Consider the following 18,564-nt stretch of genomic DNA (forward strand, 5'->3'; position numbering starts at 1 on the left):
TTTAGAATATTTCGAAGGCCCCTATATTGGGAAGTATATGGTTGTAATTAGCCATTCTCAAAACGGATAGTTGCAGTAAAAGGAATAGGAATAACGAAATCCTGGTCTTGGGGTGGGGGGGGGGGGGGGTGCTTCCTGTTTTCAGTGAAACATTTTCAACGTAATCAGCTATACCGGGTTTCACAATATGTTAAAATAGATTTATTTGGATGTAAACAGATTGAAATGATGGAAAAGGGCTATAATTTATGGTCAAACGTAAGGTTTTTCTCTCTTGTGAAGCTGGTTTTCATAAGATATGTTAATTTGACTCTGAGAGTGTACAAATTCCATGTGTACAACGTTGGAGTTAAGTTGACACTGAGGGTTTTACTGCGATGCTTTGCTGTGATCACCACAATACAAGCTGACACTTCTTCAACTCAAACACATGGCTCTCTGCCATTATCTGATCTCTGTGTGTGTGTGTGTGTGTGTGTGTGTGTGTGTGTGTGTGTGTGTGTGTGTGTGTGTGTGTGTGTGTGTGTGTGTGTGTGTGTGTGTGTGTGTGTGTGTGTGTGTGTGTGTGTGTGTGTGTGTGTGTGCGCGCGTGTGTGCTTGCGTGCGTGCGTACATGTGCACGCACACGTGCATATGCACACACACGTGCATATGCATGCGCGTGCGTCATTTCCAGGCCGAATTCAGTGCGAGGCTGAGAATTCAAGAGGAGACATACACTGCCAAACTGGAACATCTGAAAAACCCCACTGCCAAAGACTAGCTACAAAGTGTCAGGTCTTCAATCATTTATTCACAAATGCTGTAAATATTATTCAGTTTCACTTAATAACATGCCATGAATAATTTATGTCAGACACATGCTCGATTTGAATGGCTGCAGGCGCATTTTTCCACATTAGTCGAAAAATGAATGTTGTAATGTCTTATCTTTTTTTACGTTCTTTCTTTTTTTGTAAATGATACCACTTAATCAGAATGTCTTGATAGTGTTTGGTGTTTCTAACTGTAACTCTAAAATGATGTACAGTAGTGTAACAATAAGTAGAACATCATGTGGTGTTATGAACTGAGGCAGTGTACTATATAGTTCATTATGTTCCAAACACTGCTGTAGAATAGAATGGAGACTTAATAAAATATTGAACGCTTGGCTCTGGTTTTGGCAGGATGTTTTTTTCTTTCTTTCTTTCTTTCTTTAAGTACTGTATGCCATAGAATCACTTTAGAGCTACCTACTCTAAAATAGAGCTGGAGCCAAAATAGGTGACAAACTTGAATCCCAAACTAAAAATGACATCCAACCGCCACAGTTACAGAATAATTCCAGGGTAATGTTGGTCAAGATGAACAACTCTGGACATCTGTAGACTTGCAGCACACGCAAATATATGACCCAGGCAGTTTCACCACCCTGCTTTCTGAGTTATCAGAAAATGGTTTCTGATAACATTTTAGGTGAGAACTAGGCCATGCAGTTGCTCAATCTAGATTATTTTCCCGTTTAAAACAGACGATTTAGAAACGTGTTTCATATCAACATTTGTAAATGCGGAAGTTGTCGACATAACAGATTCATTTCATTTTGTTGTCAAGTGCAATTTTGAAATAGATTACAATCGATTCCCACATTATCGGTATGCAACCTGGACGACGGCTTAGCCATCACACAGCATGGCAATGATATCATTTTCCCCCCGTTTATTACGGAGCCCCTAAAGGGACACTAGTGTTGTAGTATATACTGTAAGTGAAGAAGAGATAGTTATCTTAGTTGTCATCATCTTCCAATTTTGACTTTGTGCTAAGCTCCACCCCTAGTTTTGGGAACACAACAAGTGTGACTTGTTTTGAACGCCCTACAGAAGGCCTTAAAGGAGTGTAAATCCCTACCTTCCTTTAAAACCGCTCTGAAAGTGAAAAGATACTTACAGGCGACTACTAGTCATAACTGGTAACAGTAAACTTAACCTAAACCCCCTGACCTTTCTGTTGTAAATACCATTTATTTTGCATCATGTTTTTACGACTGTTTTTCTTATTTTCTCTGCATAGTACTGTGTTGTATCTGCCTGTCTGTCTGTCACATATATGAGTTAAAAAAAGGATCTACATTTAAATAAGTCATGTGCTTACTTAAGCTCATCCTTTTAGGTGACCTTGAACCAGTGCAAACTTCTAATACATTCTTCAATCAATCAATCAATCAAGACCAAAATGTATAGATCTCAATGTATGGAAAATATAGATGTCATGCCAGATCTAAAATAAAATTCACAAATATTCAGTCATTTTGCTGAGAACATTAATTTGCGTGTGTGTAGTTTGCATTAGTGTGTGCGCATCAGAGACTGGCATTTATCCACAGCTCATAGTGGCTACATACAAATATAGTGGTTATACTATAATATACTCCAAGCCAACTAGCCTTGTGGAATTATGAAGATCTCCAAATAATAGTTGGCAGTTTGCCATAATGGACAATGGAGTTGTTAAAATCACCAGTCTGCAGCCAAACATTACAATTTGGTTGAGTGCGTGCGTGTGTGTGCGTACTGTAGGATATGTGCGTGCACACATCCTCCTGGTCTCGCAGCTCCTAGACAGATTAAGTCCTTCACACACTGATTCTCTGGCTGCTTTGTTCGACTGAGAAACTCTATATATGCAGCAGCGTCATCCAGTGTGCTGCACCCAGGGGGACGCACGCACGGAGTAGCACAACAGTCCTGCTTAAAACGCTCCTTTTGACTTTCAAATAGAACAGAAATAGGCTCCATTTCCCCTTCAAAAACTACCTCACTTTACATGTCAACTCACATTCATATCCAACACAATTGTTTCAGCTGCACTGCCTTGTTTGTATCTGGTTCTCCTGTGCTTCTCAAAGTGGGGTCCGGGGACCTCCTATACTGTATACATTTGAAAATAGCCAATCCACATGCTCACAATGCATTGCATTGCAATGTGTTGTGAACTTGAAGATCAGGTATTTTCAATCTTGGGGGGGAAAAGTGAAAAACGTTTTAATAACACAAATCGTGTATGGGATCCTTAGCACAAAATATTTTCTGATTGGGGTCCATGGCTAAATACATATTAACGTGTGCATGTGTCTGCAATATAGTAGGTGTTTGCTTCTCTGTGTGGGTGTGTGCGTGCATGTGTGTAAGGTAAAATAACCTGCCCTCTTCTGGTAAAAACTGCATATTGCAGAAAAGTTTCATTTCCTCATTACAGACCACAGAGCAGAGAGATGTTGCCGGGAACACCATTCTGGAAAAAAAGCCCACAGTGTTGCCATGTTTAGATGTCATCATTGAGTGCAGGAATATATGACAGTATATCACTGTGTGGTGGGGTTAACAGCACAATGCAAGAGCTGTCCTCCAGCTGTACTCTGCATTTAGGCAACTATACAACAATATTGTTATTGTCGGACAGAAACCATGTATCTCCATGTTTCAAATTTGTATGTTTTTTCGTAAATTAACGCCCTACTTCATCATACAAGAGTGCTGCACTAAAGTAGTGAAAATAGCAGATCTACAAGCTCACAGCGCCTCACAATGCAAGGAGTTTTGAGCTTGTAGATTGGTTATTTTTACCATTTTAAATTGTTTTTAAAATAATAAACATGAAATGGTTTTGGACATGCAAGGTTTCCACTCGACAGCAATGATATAATCTCATAGAGAGGTAATAGTATCCATATGTGTCGCAGTGCTACAGCTACTAAGATCCTGCATCCATAATGCATTGCATTAATCAGCGGTGGAAAGTAAGTAAGTATTTATTCAAGCTCAATTTGGAGGTACATTTATTACAGTATTTCCATTTTGTGATATCTTTTTCCACTACATATTGTACTTTTTGGAGCTGTGTGAAACACAGGCTCCCTATACGTGGCTGTGTGGGTCTGTGTGTCTGTGTGTCCGTGTGTGTGTATGTAGCCTGACTTCGGCGCGTAACTAGTGCCGCACCATTTACGCCACTCGCGCAATATATACATCAAAATGGTCGGCTCGGCCGGGAATGGTGTTCTATTACCTTTCGTTCCGATCCGCCTTACCATGCCGACGTAATCGGCAAAAAACGACGCTTAATTGTCCCCATTGACTTATAATGGGACAATGCAAGAAATCACTTTCAAGTATTTTTCTCTCGTAAACCATAGGAGCTACAGTTTCAAACCTCGGAGAGGAGATTCATAATGATTTTAAGAATGAATCGAAAAATAATTACATCACTCGGCCTCATGGTGGCGCTATAACGGCCCACTTTACGTTTTGCCCCGTAACTCTTGAACCGTGGATCGGAAAATTAAAATTCTTTTTTCCCTGGATTCCTTGGGTCAAGACGCATCTCCCCATATAGGCCACGCCAGGATAGATTTTCCGCCATCTTGAATTTTCTCCAAAACACACTTTTTGCTCCTTTTCCTACATATTTTCTTCAAATGTCACAAAAATCGCTACACATGATCTACACACACACACACACACACACACACACACACACACACACACACACAGCTCCACTTCACACGGGTGTGATTTTTCTTTTTTGTACAGCGTTGTTACTAGTTACTTTGGAGATTGAGATGATTGATAATCCCATTATTAATCCAAATCATATGAATTATGCAGAAATAGTAGATCTATAGGTGGCTCTTCTATTTTTGAATAGCCTAAGTGAAATAGGTGTGGTGGTAGATAAAAGGTAGGGTAAGTGTTCTTTTATTTATTTTTTGTTAAAAGGTTAAAACACTATATTCCTTAGTCATTGCTATAATAGATCTTGTCTGTTCAGTAACACAGATCACAGTGTCTCCAGCTCTTAAAGGAAACAGAAAATACTGTACTGTTGGTATTGTTACTTTGACTTAAGTCCAAAATCTGAGTAGCTCTTCCTCCACCAGTGTTTTTTATCTGATCTGCTGTTCCCCAACATGTTCTCATCACCGCTGACACTTCCTAGCATTGACTGTCTGAGTTCCAGGGCAGCTTATGCAGCGCTCAGACCAAGACATGTGAGACTATTTTTATTTGCTTGGAAACATCCCATAAAGCCTAATGTGCTCGACGTGCAGCCTGCGGGGCCAGACCAGGACCAGCCTGCTTTATTTTAGGGAGACATTATTGTGCAGAGAAAGCCGCTACAGCAATGGCAGTCTAATGTATGTAAAACTCTGAGCACTGGTTGTTGTCTCTAACAATATCTTTTCAAACACAAGTACTCACACGTGCACCCACAACCGTTTTACAAACCCTTAAAGTTTTTGAGTGGTTTTCCTTAGCCAGTTAAGCTCTTTATGTAGACCTACTTCATAAAGAAACATCTTGAGAGATACTGTAAATGGCACTTTTGAATAGTACTCTATATCTGTATTGCACTTTGAATTTTGGAAGCGACAATAAAACTATTTGGTTGGTTGGTTGATTGATTGATTGATTGATTGATTGATTGATTGATTGATTGATTGATTGCGGCTATGTGTTTATTTGAAGGACTATTGGTGCGCACACTGCACTCCGGGTCCGTGGTGGCCACCACCTCCCTCTTCATCGGAGCTGTCGTTGTAGGCCTGGTTGCTGTCATAGTCCTGCAGGTCAACCTCCTCCGTCTCACCCGTGATGATGGGCGCCTCGGACCGTGGGGGAAGCAGGTCCTCCAACTCTGTGAGTTTCTCAGGACTGATCCAGTTGTTGTCAGGGAACTGGACGTCAAACTTGATGATATATTGATTGATATATATGACAAATATGGCAAGAATATCACACACAAAATGTCATCACAGCAATTCTTTTGACCAAATGGAGACAGGATTAACATACATTTTGTATACAATTATAACATTGTGGTATTATCACACATAAACATCAAACATATCAGATTTCCGAAGAGTAAATGCATATATTTACCCCCCTCCTCACAAACACACACAAACACTGCAAATCAAACCTTGCCTCTTGGAGTGGTGCAACAATGCAGCTGTAATGTTGCAGGCATGTACATAGAGTGCAGTAAATCATGAAAATGTTAGAGACATGACAAAGTAGTAAAAGAAGAAAAATGTTAATGAACGTCAATTGACAAATCAGAAACAAAGGTGGCATTATGTACATTGGCCTTGTGTTCCACTGGCCATAGCGAACCAATAAGAGACTTGTTGTACTGGACAGATTCCTAAGATGTTTTTTCTGAGATAGCTGCTATCCTCTGGAAATAAGCCATTGACCTCTGTTCCTCCAATTACATCTAAATCACTCAGCAGTCGTGGTGGAAACACGATTCCAATCTAACACAGATTTACTGCTTTTAATCAACGCAAAATATGGCCGCCAAGTCCGCATGCCAGATGTCTAATTAAGTCTTTCATAAGCACTTCGGTTTTAAACAAACTCTCTGTTTCTCTCAGTTCAAACCGCCAAGAGAGGGTTTAATCATTCTCCTGAGGCTATATTGGTTTCCGGAAAAAAAGACGGAGGAAACCGAACTGAAGTTGGATTTGCATTGTCGGGTTTGAATGTTCAACCTCAGTGCATATTAGCCCAAATTAGCTAACTGCCAAGTGCAGGTAAATTCTGTCTGTGGCTGGCAAGTCATTTAGTTTCCACTACAGCCACTTTGGCAGGCGGCCAACCTTTGCAGGCTACAACCAACCTTTTCTGTTGTGAGAGCTACTCTGGCTGGCTCGCAATGAGATTAAACTGCAGGGTCACATTTTAACACTTACAATTGTGTTACTTTTAAAATACATTATTACCAATGCAGAATATCAATGTTTTGTGATTAGCATGCAACAGAAATCTGTTATTCAAAGCTAGTCACAGATACGTTAAAGAATTATCCCCCCCACCCCACCACCCCCCCACATGACCTGCTTGGCATTAATGATGTTTTGAATCTCCGATTCCTGGACTTAGACATGTTAGCTTTCTTGGGATTAGCTTTCTCGGGCCATTGTGTGTGGTCACTGGTGCTGAAAATCAGGGCTGGGAGGGGGGGAGGCAATTCACATTCAATTGAAACAACTCAACAGTCTTTTCTGCAAAAAGTGGGGATTGAGCTTGGTGTCGAAACGGGGGGAAAACTGCTTCCATGATTCCTATCATTTGTTTCTTATGAATATGATGAACATTTAACTTCAAACCTTCACAATGACGAAAGTGCTGGAAAGTTAACGACTTACGCCCTTTACTTATTCCTACAACAAATATGGTCCATGACAATATCCAATCTACAAGCTCAAAAGCTTGTCAACTATCAGCTATTAAAAAAATGTTTACAATGTTTGAATGTAAAAGAAAAGAAATTGCCTATGCCCAAAATATAGACGTCAGGGAATACCAATATTAAATTAGTATTCTACTTTAGGATACAGTTTTATTATGACATAATTGTCATTTTAATTTGGGAATGCTACACCAGTAGGGCCAACCTAGACATAAAGTTATTTCAGTCAGGACGACTCGCAAATTGAATTATAATATATTTAATGAATTTAAAATGAACAATTAGTCATAAAGTTTTGCCCTATAATGTCTCTTGTATTGAAACAGCTCTCAGTCAAGATGAATTATAGCTCATAAGATGCTATGAATAATTTATTAGCCTAATGTAGTAATCATACTATAATTATATATATTATTCCTATACTACAATATTAATACTGATTATGTTTTACATAACACCAGGTTGATGAATTTAAAGTGATAATGAAAAACGCTTCAATGTGATGAAGTAAGGATGAGTACAAACTATTGGAAGTGGATTTAAATAATGTTGTCTTAGCACTTGGGGGAAAGAAATATCAAGGCTGACTTACGCTTAATTACTCAACGGCACTTTGAACAGTCACTGAGTCCTTAAATCTGAAGGCGTACAAATGGAACCAAATGGACCCCGGGTACAGAATGTATCTCTGAGCATACACATTTGTGCACACTCAGAGTTAAATTACTACTCGAACCCGGAGGGAATTAGCCAAAAATAGCTGATCTACAAGCTCGGCGTGCAACATGTACAGATTGGTGTTGAGGGGAAAAAGGGGTTCAAGTACTGAGCCAACTCCAATTTACCCTAGTCCAATAGACTATAAAACAAAGGATTACACTGTGTATGAACCATCAGGTTACTCTACAATGGACACCAGCTGCTCACCAATGCTTATACATATATTTGGCTGGTAAGTCAGTCTTCTCTAGCAGCCAATTTGGGAGGTAACTAGGGCTTGTCTGGGGATTATAGTCTGTGACTAGAGTCCACATGCAGTGTATAAATCACTGGAGGTGGTTAAATATAAGGGCTACTGAAACCGCAGTCCACTGCAGTGGTGGAAAAAGTTCTCAGATGTTTTACTTGTCCGGAATTCAATTCTTCTTGAGTAAAAGTACAAAAAGTATTGGCATCAAAATGTACTCAAAAGTACTAGAAGTACAAAGTACTCATTATGCAGTTTTCACATGTAGCAGAAATAGCAGATCTACAAGCTCACAAAGCATCGAATCACAACGCATTGTGAGCTTGTAGATCAGCTATTCTCAAATGGCCGAAATGTATAGGGTTGCAGTGGTTAATGTATGTTTTGTGATAAAGTAACTAAGTAACTGAAGTTTTTTTTTAAATAATTCTAGTGGAGTATAAAACTACAATATTTGTCTCTGAGATTTAGTGGAATTGGAGTAAGAGTGCTGAAAACTGGAAATATCTAGTTACGTAAAAGTACCTCAAAGTTTTAATTAAGTACAGTAAATGTACTTCATTACTTTACACCACTTATCCACTGTAGTACTGTATGGAGCACAACACAAGGTACCTCGCATAGACCCAGTTAACTAACAACCTTTCTTGAGTGCGTAGTTGAATCAATAGCTTTACAATGAGGCACTTGCACTGCATTTGATAATACAATCTTGAGCGTGTCATTCACAAGTCCTACAAGAGGCTTATTCTAGCTATAGCCTATGTAAATATGTGAGTCACTACACAGTGGAATCTGCACAGTTTTAATTTAACTCTTGAGAGCGTATAATTTGACCTTCTCAGAGTTAAATTAACACAACAGAGGATTTTAATGTATAGTATTTGCCAGTGTGCCACAAGGTTCATGTTTCTATTATTATTATTATTTTTATTACTGTTTGAATATTAAATAATCTATCTTTTTTATTGAAATAACTGTTTAATGTACTACTAAAGGTCTAACTACAGTGTAGTACAGGGCCATACAGTCTCTCATAACCAGGCAATCTTATGTTTAATTTGATACTAGTTGGGGCCCCATAACACACAGCTTAGAGATTGGTATAATAGACCTACTGTAATAACAATACTAGAACCTGCAATCTTTCCCCGGGTGCATATTTGACTAAATGAACACACATACTGTACACACACACACACACACACACACACACACACACACACACACACACACACACACACACACACACACACACACACACACACACACACACACACACACACTTCCTAGCCCCAAGTGTAATGTGTCCAGATGTTGTCGGGCTCCTTTCAAGCCCATGGTGGTTATGAGAGGGGGTAACTCTGCATGCCTGACGGCCTGACTGCCTGCTTGCCTGCCTCTCTTGGCTCCCAGCACATTCCTAAATCACCATGTAATCTAAAACCCTGTTTTCACTGTGCAGTCACCACCACGGCCATGCCCGCTTCCCTCTCCCGCTCTCTCTCTCCCTCTCTCTCTCTCCCTCCCTCTCTCTCTCTCTCTCTCTCTCTCCCTCTCTCTGTTCCAAGCTCAGGGCCAGCGTTGTTATTGAAACACAAAAATAACGACCTTACCGTTCAAATAAAACCAAAGTGGCCCCAGAATAGTTTTTCTCCGCAATTGGGGCGCGCTTGTTTTTAGACAGAGCAGTAGACTTGAGGGTGAGGGGGGGGGGGGGGGGGGGGGGGCGGGAAGGGGGTTGGGGGTAGTGCTGTAAATTGGAGTGTGTAAAACAAAAGGGGGATATTGGCCAAGCTGAGTAATTCTATTGTTTTGTTCGTCGCCTTGTTACCTGGCTTATATGCTTAGAGCCGCATGACGACATACCAGCGTTTGTTCTCCATTTGCTTCCAGCATGGATTTCTTTTTAGCATTTTTATTTATTTTTGCTTCTTCGTTTTGGTCCCATTTTGTCACATTAACACGACTCACAGCGGAGAGGAAAGCCAGCCTTGCGGTTTAACTCTGACAATATGTTTCCTCCTTGTCTCAACAAATTCATTAAAAGCCAAGCTGGTGGTGCCCAAACCACCCCCCACCCATGCCACCCCCCCCCCCCCCCCCACCCCCACCCACGCAGTTCATTACCCCGTCTTAGTTTAGATTCATTTCACGTCCTCTCAGGCGTCATTAATGTTGCTTACATAATGACATTCAGAGAGAGACTGTAGGGCTCTCTGTATTAATCATTCATCTCTCTTTTTCTCTCTCTCCTTTCCTCTCTTTCTCTCTCCCTCCATACATACATACATCATCCTGCAGTGAATCACTTCCCTCACCTTCCCATCTGTGCCGTCTTCTTTTTCTTTGTTTTCTTTTTTCCCCCCTTTAGGCTGAATAATATAATGGTATAAACGTTTTAAGGCTAATCTTATCTGGACTGTGGAGATATGCAGGTAGTATTTTCATAAGAAAGAGAGGACAGGGTTGAGAGGAGAGCATGGTGGTGTGAGAAAAAAATGGTAGTGAGAAAAAAAAACTGTAGCAAAGGTCAAATTTTATTGACATACCAGCTCACAGCCTCAAACATCAAAAAGAATGCAGGCTCTGTACAAGGCGCATAATAGACATAATAAGGCAGCTGCAAGGAAGCATAAGAGATTCAATGTGGGTTTGTGTGTGCTTGTGCACGTGAACGCACATGCATGTGTGCATATGTGTGTGTGTGTGTGTGTGTGTGTGTGTGTGTGTGTGTGTGTGTGTGTGTGTGTGTGTGTGTGTGTGTGTGTGTGTGTGCGCGCGTGCATGAGACAGTGAGAGGGTGTGTGTGTCTGTCTTTGTGTACATAACCATGGCTCATAATGCGAAACGGTTAAATCATTGACTATAATAGCTGCAGTGTCTAAGATAGTTCTATTATTCTATCTAAGTGTTTATTTCACTCATGTGATTGGCTGTTATCTTTCTAGGTCAGAATGTATTTCAAGGACAGAGCTTAAGCCTCTGCATTTTGTAGCAACTATAAATGTAACAATGAATTAATGAATGACATATTCTCATGTGGAGTCAACCTAATCTCTAATGATGGGGTTATTTTAGACACCCTTCTTTTAAACACACCGAACAAAAACAACGCAAGCCTGCCTGTTCTCTGAAGCCACATTTCAAATGGGGCCTAATGGAGATATTGATTATATATGAATAGCAAATAACGGCAGTGTCAGGCAAGCATTTAAAAGCCCTAAAGTAAGAAGATACGTCCAGGGTTACTCTGCATAATATTAAATGGATTTCATTGTCTTGTTTCAAAGCCCTTTTTATGCGTATCCATTGAAATTCCATACAGTGGGCAAACTATACAATATATTTCACAAAGCACTTCCTCACAATGATGATGCAACACAACCTATCTAAGATTACATGTCAGAATACCGGATGACTCCTGGATAAAGCAAGGTTGGATTTACAGGCACAAAAGCTTTTTTTTCTTTTCCTTTTTTTTTCTCCAAGATATAATCTTTTGAAGTACATCAGTACAACAGTGTGAAGCTACGTAACTGTAAATGTAGTTTTTTCTTTGTAGAGACAGGATCAGATGTTGTCTGGGCCAAATGGGGATTCAGAGTATTTGTGTATACTATAAATGCAGGCAGATGTTTAACCTATTTGTCTATACCCTGGCCTACAGTAACTCAGTGTATGTACTTTGCTTAGCATTCATAATAATATTATGATGAAAGCTATCAATGACACATAATTCTTCCATTTTACATTGTGAAACATGTCTTTCATGGGTGTGGCTATGTTGGCTGCTCGTGTTGCAAGTTTGGGCATTTACTCTTGTTGAGCTTTGGAAATAATAAGTATTTGGTTTCCCTCAATTCCCCTCATAGCAAATTGTCTCTCTCTGTGTGTGTGTGTGTGTGTGTGTGTGTGTGTGTGTGTGTGTGTGTGTGTGTGTGTGTGTGTGTGTGTGTGTGTGTGTGTGTGTGTGTGTGTGTGTGTGTGTGTGTGTGTGTGTGTGTCCTTAAGGAAGTGTGTTTGTGTAATTACTGTAGGGAATATAATAGGTAGTTGTGTAGGAAATATACACCACTTGGGTTACATGCCAATGTAAAACATTGTTCCTTTCCCAATCTGACTTTATTCACTCCTCGACTTGTCTCATTCCATTTTTATACCCACATTACTTCTGCTGCTATCTTCATTGCTTTTGTTTCCTCCATAACATTCTCACTTTGAATCAGAAACACAATATTGCCAAGTACAGATAATATCACATCTTTCTAGCATCCTTCATTCAACTGAACATCTCAAGGCATGTTGTTTGTTGAAGCTGCAGTCCGTAACGTTTTGCAGAGAATAACATTTTATTTTAACCAATCTGTATGGTAGAGTACACAGTATGTTAATAAAATATAACTAACACAACTGAATAGCCACTCCTGAGTAGTAGGCTGGACCACAACTGGATGACAAAAAGTATTGCATGAAGCTCAAAAGCACAATGTATCCTTTTCCCAAACAGGCTTTATGCTTTAGTTCAGAAGTGGAACTTTTGGCGCTGACCCAGCGGGCCAGGAATCCCGGGTAGGACATAAAACGTATAGATTGCAGCTTTAAACACTGACTTCAAATGATGAATAGCAAAAAATAGCTTGCATTTCAATGCATTGCGTATCATATAGAAACGATACGCAAAAATAAATCCAACAGAATGGAAAATAATATCTAAAGCATATACTGTAGAAATCAACTTACCCAATAAACCCATATACTTCATTGAGGGGTCTATTGTGTTGCACTGTGTTGTGAGCTTGTAGATCTCCTATTTTCACCAGATGATCACCTATTTTGGCCAAATATTTGCCTATTATGACATGCCCAGGATAAGGATGCTAGGGTGAAAGTGGTTAATGCTTCTCCCGTGGTGAATGGGACCGTGTTGATGAACCTGACTTGATGAGGCCTTTCTGTTGGCTGGAGGCATTTGCTGTGATAATAAATAAAACATTGTCTGATAGTAAGACTTTACAGCAGGAGTCATGAATGAAAGTTCAGCAAGCCCCATAAAATTGGCATGGCCTCTAAATACACTTGCCAAAACCTTCCATTGTCTTCGAACAGTACAATCATTAATCATGCTACAATGTACTGTACGGCGAACACAGCAATTTCAATATTGCCTGACATGTTACAGCTTAAATCATTGCTTTAACATACTGTAGCTAATAGTTGTAATTAGGCCTGGGCAATCTATCAATATCATATCGATATTGTGATATGAGATTAGATATAGTCTGAGATTTTGTAAATCATGAAATTGTTATGGCAAACGTGTTGTCTTAAAGGCTGCGATACAGTAAAGTAATGTAATCCTCAACTTACCGGATTGTTCTAGCCTTTCCATTATTTGACTTTTCCTACTCGGTTATTATATAGGCATTATAGATAATTATTTATCAAAATGTATCAACGCACCAAAAGTCATCCATACATTATCGTCACAATCTTGATATCGATTTGTCTTCCAAAGCAGCATCCTTTTGATTTTTTAAGAGATGGTCTCTCACATACTATGGGTCAATCAATGAAATGTTCAGGAATACAGTATTTCCACTAACTCTGCAGAACACACAGCAATACACAAGCTCTCATGTTGAGTCTTATTGAATTCCAAAGCTTTTAAGTAGAAAAATGTGCATGCATGCTTTTCCTGTGTACAGTATGTATAATTTATACACTAAGCCTATTTTACACTCACTGTGCGATTGGTTGTTTTCAATGAGTGACACCATTGTGCGATGGGAGGGTGGTAAATTATGCTTTGGTCATCAATCATCAACATAATTTTATTATGCCTAATTCATACTCTGTCGATGATGGTATCCTGAGACAAGAATAGAAGATCTACAGGCATCACAACGCATCGCATTGTGAGGCATTGTGAGCTTGTAAATCTGCTATTTTGGGCATGGGACCCCATTGTAGTATAAATCAGTCTTCAGACTGGAGTTATTTCACTGACAAGGACCTCTCTCTTTGTCTCTCCGTCACCCCAATTTGGCAAAAGACCAGTGGGCTTACCAGTGTAGCTCATTATAAAAATGAAATGAAAATACTGGAGTTCTTTTTTTGTGACTCAATGACCACAATGACAAGTGAAACATTTGCAACAACAATCTGAACACGGCATATTTTTAATAATTCAGTCCTCTGGGCCGAGTGCACACATCCACATTGAGCTTCATTAAGACTAAATCACTGTTTCAATACAGCCGCAGTTATTACAGCTACGGTTATATTACCATCATTTGCATCACTAAGATGGGGTATTTGGGAAGAATACATACAGTACCATGAATACAATGGCCATAATTAGAGCTAAAGCAGAATATATGCACTACATTACACTAAATGGACTAATGGTACAGTACATGTAGGAGTGTCACTCACTGGTATTTGTACTAGTGTCAGTCGCTACTACTTCTATCAGGAGAGTCACTGATAGACCTTTTCTACAGGTATAGGAGAGTCACTATAACCTACTTCATGGTAAGAGAGTCTAGGACAGTCACTAGTACTTCTACTGGTAGGTCTACTACTTCTGATTGTATAAGAGTCACTACTATTTTTCTGGTAAGAGAGACACTATTACTTCCACTGATAAAAGAGTCAGTCATTACTATTCAGACTATTAGTCACTATAGTCTACTTCTCGTGGTAAGAGAGTCACTAGTACATCTACTGATAAAAGACACATTAGTAGCCTACTTATTGGTAAGAGAGTCACTGGAGTCACTAGCCTCTACTGGTAGGAGTTTTACTAGTAGCCTACCTCTACTGGTAGGAGAGTCACTATAATTGGTTTACTTCTAGAGGTAAGAGTCACTAGTATGTCTACTGATAAAATAATCACTACTTCTACTGATAAGTCATAGTATTTCTACTGGAGTCGCTATGGCCTACTACTACTGGTATGAGAGTTACAAGTAGTAGCCTACTTCTACTGTTTAGGAGAGGTACAATCCCTATAACGCGCTGGCTTGCAATATTGGCAATCTGCTTATTTAAGCTCATTCAACTCTGCATGCATTCCAAGCTTGTCTGGATAAAGGCATCAGGTAAATGTCTCCAATTGACTTGTCTTCCCCTGTAAGCTCAGGCAGTGGCAGTCAGCCGTTAAAATATAACCAAATGCACTGCCGCTCTCTGTCGTCAGGGTGCAATTCACAGTAAGTAAATTACCTGACAGCTCAAACACAAAAGGTTACTGTTATCCTGTGATCCTATTCAGTGTCGTGAAACTTAAACCTATTTGCCATAAATCTAATTTATAGAGGCTGCCGAGGCTGGGGGCCTGCACTGCACATATAGGTCTGTGTATAAAATGTTGTTGGTTTGTTTTTCCTCTTAACAAGCAATATGTTATTGATGTTGCTGTTCCTGCTCTTGATGTTTCATTCAGAGGGCCGTTTCAGTTTGTTGGAGTCAAGACATCACTGAGCAAATCGTTGCTCTCGGGCAGAAACCTTGTATCTCCATGTTTCAACTTTACGTTTTATCGTAAATGAATGCCCCATACTTACAACAGTGTCACACAAAAGTAGCAAAAATAGCTGATCTACAAGCTGGGTGTCACAATGCAACGCATTGTGAGCTGCTTGTAGATTTGCTATTTAGCTTCTTTCTTTTTTTAAGTGCAAATGAAAATGGTTAGGTTTCGTCTGTGGGTAGTATTATATTCAATTATGAACCACTTAAAAGTATTAACAATAGTTTGTGACTAAATGATAACTACATTAGATCCATTGGGACACAGGTTCTCATTTCCATTTCCTGAAATGTAACCGTTTTGGACATACAAGGTTTCCACCCGACAGCCACGAAATACAACCAGATGGGGATAAGTAGGCATTGAGTGAAAACACAACTCGCTAAAGTCATCTGTCTGTGATCCACAGATGAAGAGAAATCCACTCACACTACATGATAGACATCTCCATCTTGATTAATTTGTTCAAGATTGAGCTCTGGCTCTCGAGCAAAGTCATTGTTCTTTTTTATGCTGTGGAAATCATCTTGCAGACCGAAACTTAGTTTAAATTAATTCGGTCCATTAATTTTGGTGGAAGTGTGTTGTGCAATCTGAATTATTTGAAATGCTAGCCTATTTGTTATCAATTTTGCAAACATCCAAGAGCTGCAGTGCATGTTTCCTAAATAGCCTAACTGACTGCTTCTGCATTCTCATTTTGTCATGTTTAATATGGACTCATATTTAACTAGAAGCAGTGCTCTTCCGAGCACAGGTCTCCACCAGGTCAGGCATGTAATGTGTTTTACATAAGTCGGCCTCCTGATGGCGCTATAAAAGGCTGATGTAAAAAATGCAGGGAAAAGGTTTTACCTTGGCCTCTAAGGAGTGCGCATACAAAGTTTGACACTAATGAATCGGCCTGTTATAGCGCCACCATGAGGCTGATTTGATTTTTCTTAAGTGGCATTTATTCCTCTGCCTATTGGGAATGTGCATGCACAATTTCACCAAAATCGCACACTGCGTTCAGGATTTCAGGCATTTTATTCAAAACTGACCAATCCTGCAAACTTTGAAAGCCAGTTTTAGCCAATCAGGATGGAATATGGAAAATCTGACACATCCATGTCGATCACATGACTGTAGAGATACTGTCTACTGATTTACGTGATTTTTGGACAAAATCTGTAGGAGTACTGGCAAAAGTTAGTTTTGCAAAAGTCGGCCTCCTGGTGGCGCTAGAACAGGCCCATGTGAAATATTTGGGCCAGAGGTTCTGAATTGGTGTCGAGGGAGTGTGTGTGCACAGTTTGGCAGCGACCGGGCCAACGGCGCCAGAGATTAGCTGGTAACGGACAAACGGACGGACGGACGGACGCACGCACGGACGCACGCACGGACGGACGGACGGAGGGGAAAACATACTCTCCCTCAGCCTTCGGCTGGTGGAGACAATAAATCTGCCACTGAACAGGTTACACAGAATGGATATATGTCTGTTATCTTGTTCTTCTGTGCAATCATCTTATTGTTAGAAAATTATGTTACACAGTCAAATCCTAGGAGTAAATTAAACTCTATCTGAGGGTGTAACTACAAAATGGACCCCCCCGGGTCCATTTGGTTCAATTTGTACACTGTCAGAGTTATTAACATCGAGGATTTTACAGTGTAGCCCTATGCAAAACGCAGCTAATCTGTCCCCCATCAACTTCAAAGGGCTCCCTGCTTCTGTGCCGCAATAATGAAAGTAGCAACGTGACACCAGCAGCCAAGCAAGCCATTCTCCATTCTAATCTCTCTCGCATGGTTTGTCATCGCCAATTACATCGCTTAGCCTACATTCATGTTTGAACATGGCCGGTGTCGAGAAAAACATCATCCCATCTTGCCCAATAAAAATGTCTTCAGTTATCAAAATGTCTAGCGTGGCTCTCTAAATATATAAATAAGTAATACAAAAATAAATAAAAAAACACGCTTAAAAGTAACGATATGCTCTTCTGTCGTTCCACCCGCGTCTCTGTTGCCTCCATTAAAAGCTGGGGAGAGATACCAGAAGTGGTGTATTTTTAGAGTAAAAACGTAAAACGGTTTCATTTCATCCGGTGATTGAAACATGCATTCTAGAAATAGGAAGACATGCGCCCCTGAATCTCTGCAGGTCTGCAGGAAATGTTCTTTCTATTACACACGCGCACACGCACGCACACACACACACACACACACACACACACACACACACACACACACACAAACGTCCTTGTTGCAGGTCCTGGCAGAGCCATACACAGATAATAGTCGATATCGCGGCGGTACAAACTCTAAATTGGACGGATAAAAATGCGACACTTGGATTTACACCTATAAAAGACGGATTTATCACGCGGCGGAGGAGGAATCGTGATTTTCAAACGTTTGGAATTTTTTAAGGCTCCGGATTATGTAACCGGCTGGCGGTGGCGGCGCGCAGCCCGACCAACGTCTAATTTAATATGATGCAAAACGACGCGAGCGGCGAAACAAAATGACCCGCTGGAAAACAGGCGCCCTGGAAAAATATTAGGTGACATTTTCGCTCATTTTAGATGCGCCGTCCGCGAACGCCACGCCGCTCATATTGACGCCGGAGCGGCTCGCCGGTGCGCTGCTGCGCTGATCTGCCAGGACTCCACAGCGAGCCGTTCAAGCCAACAAGTTTGGAGAGAATGTTCAGAGTTTAATCGATTCAGAACGACGCGATGGAGCCCGGCTCACTCACGGTATTATTTTTTATTATCATTATTAGCATATTGTGGTGCTATTCTTCCGCTATTGTTTTTTTCATTCATCGTAT

General features: G+C 40.3%; 1 protein-coding gene across 1 annotated transcript in view; it reads left to right on the top strand.

Annotated features, from left to right (window-relative positions):
- Positions 1 to 18,469: 18,469 nt before the first annotated feature.
- arid5b (AT-rich interaction domain 5B) overlaps positions 18,470 to 18,564 on the top strand; it is a gene marked incomplete at both ends in the record, with an annotated part of 154,698 nt that continues 154,603 nt past the window's right edge. Inside the window, one exon of the mRNA XM_080747423.1 lies at positions 18,470 to 18,490. Coding sequence (XP_080603549.1) covers positions 18,470 to 18,490 — 21 coding nt within the window. The remainder of the gene's footprint in view (positions 18,491 to 18,564) is intronic.

The sequence above is a fragment of the Nannobrachium achirus genome, assembly GCF_963921795.1.
Source record: "Nannobrachium achirus genome assembly, chromosome: 18".
Taxonomy (NCBI): Eukaryota; Metazoa; Chordata; class Actinopteri; order Myctophiformes; family Myctophidae; genus Nannobrachium; species Nannobrachium achirus.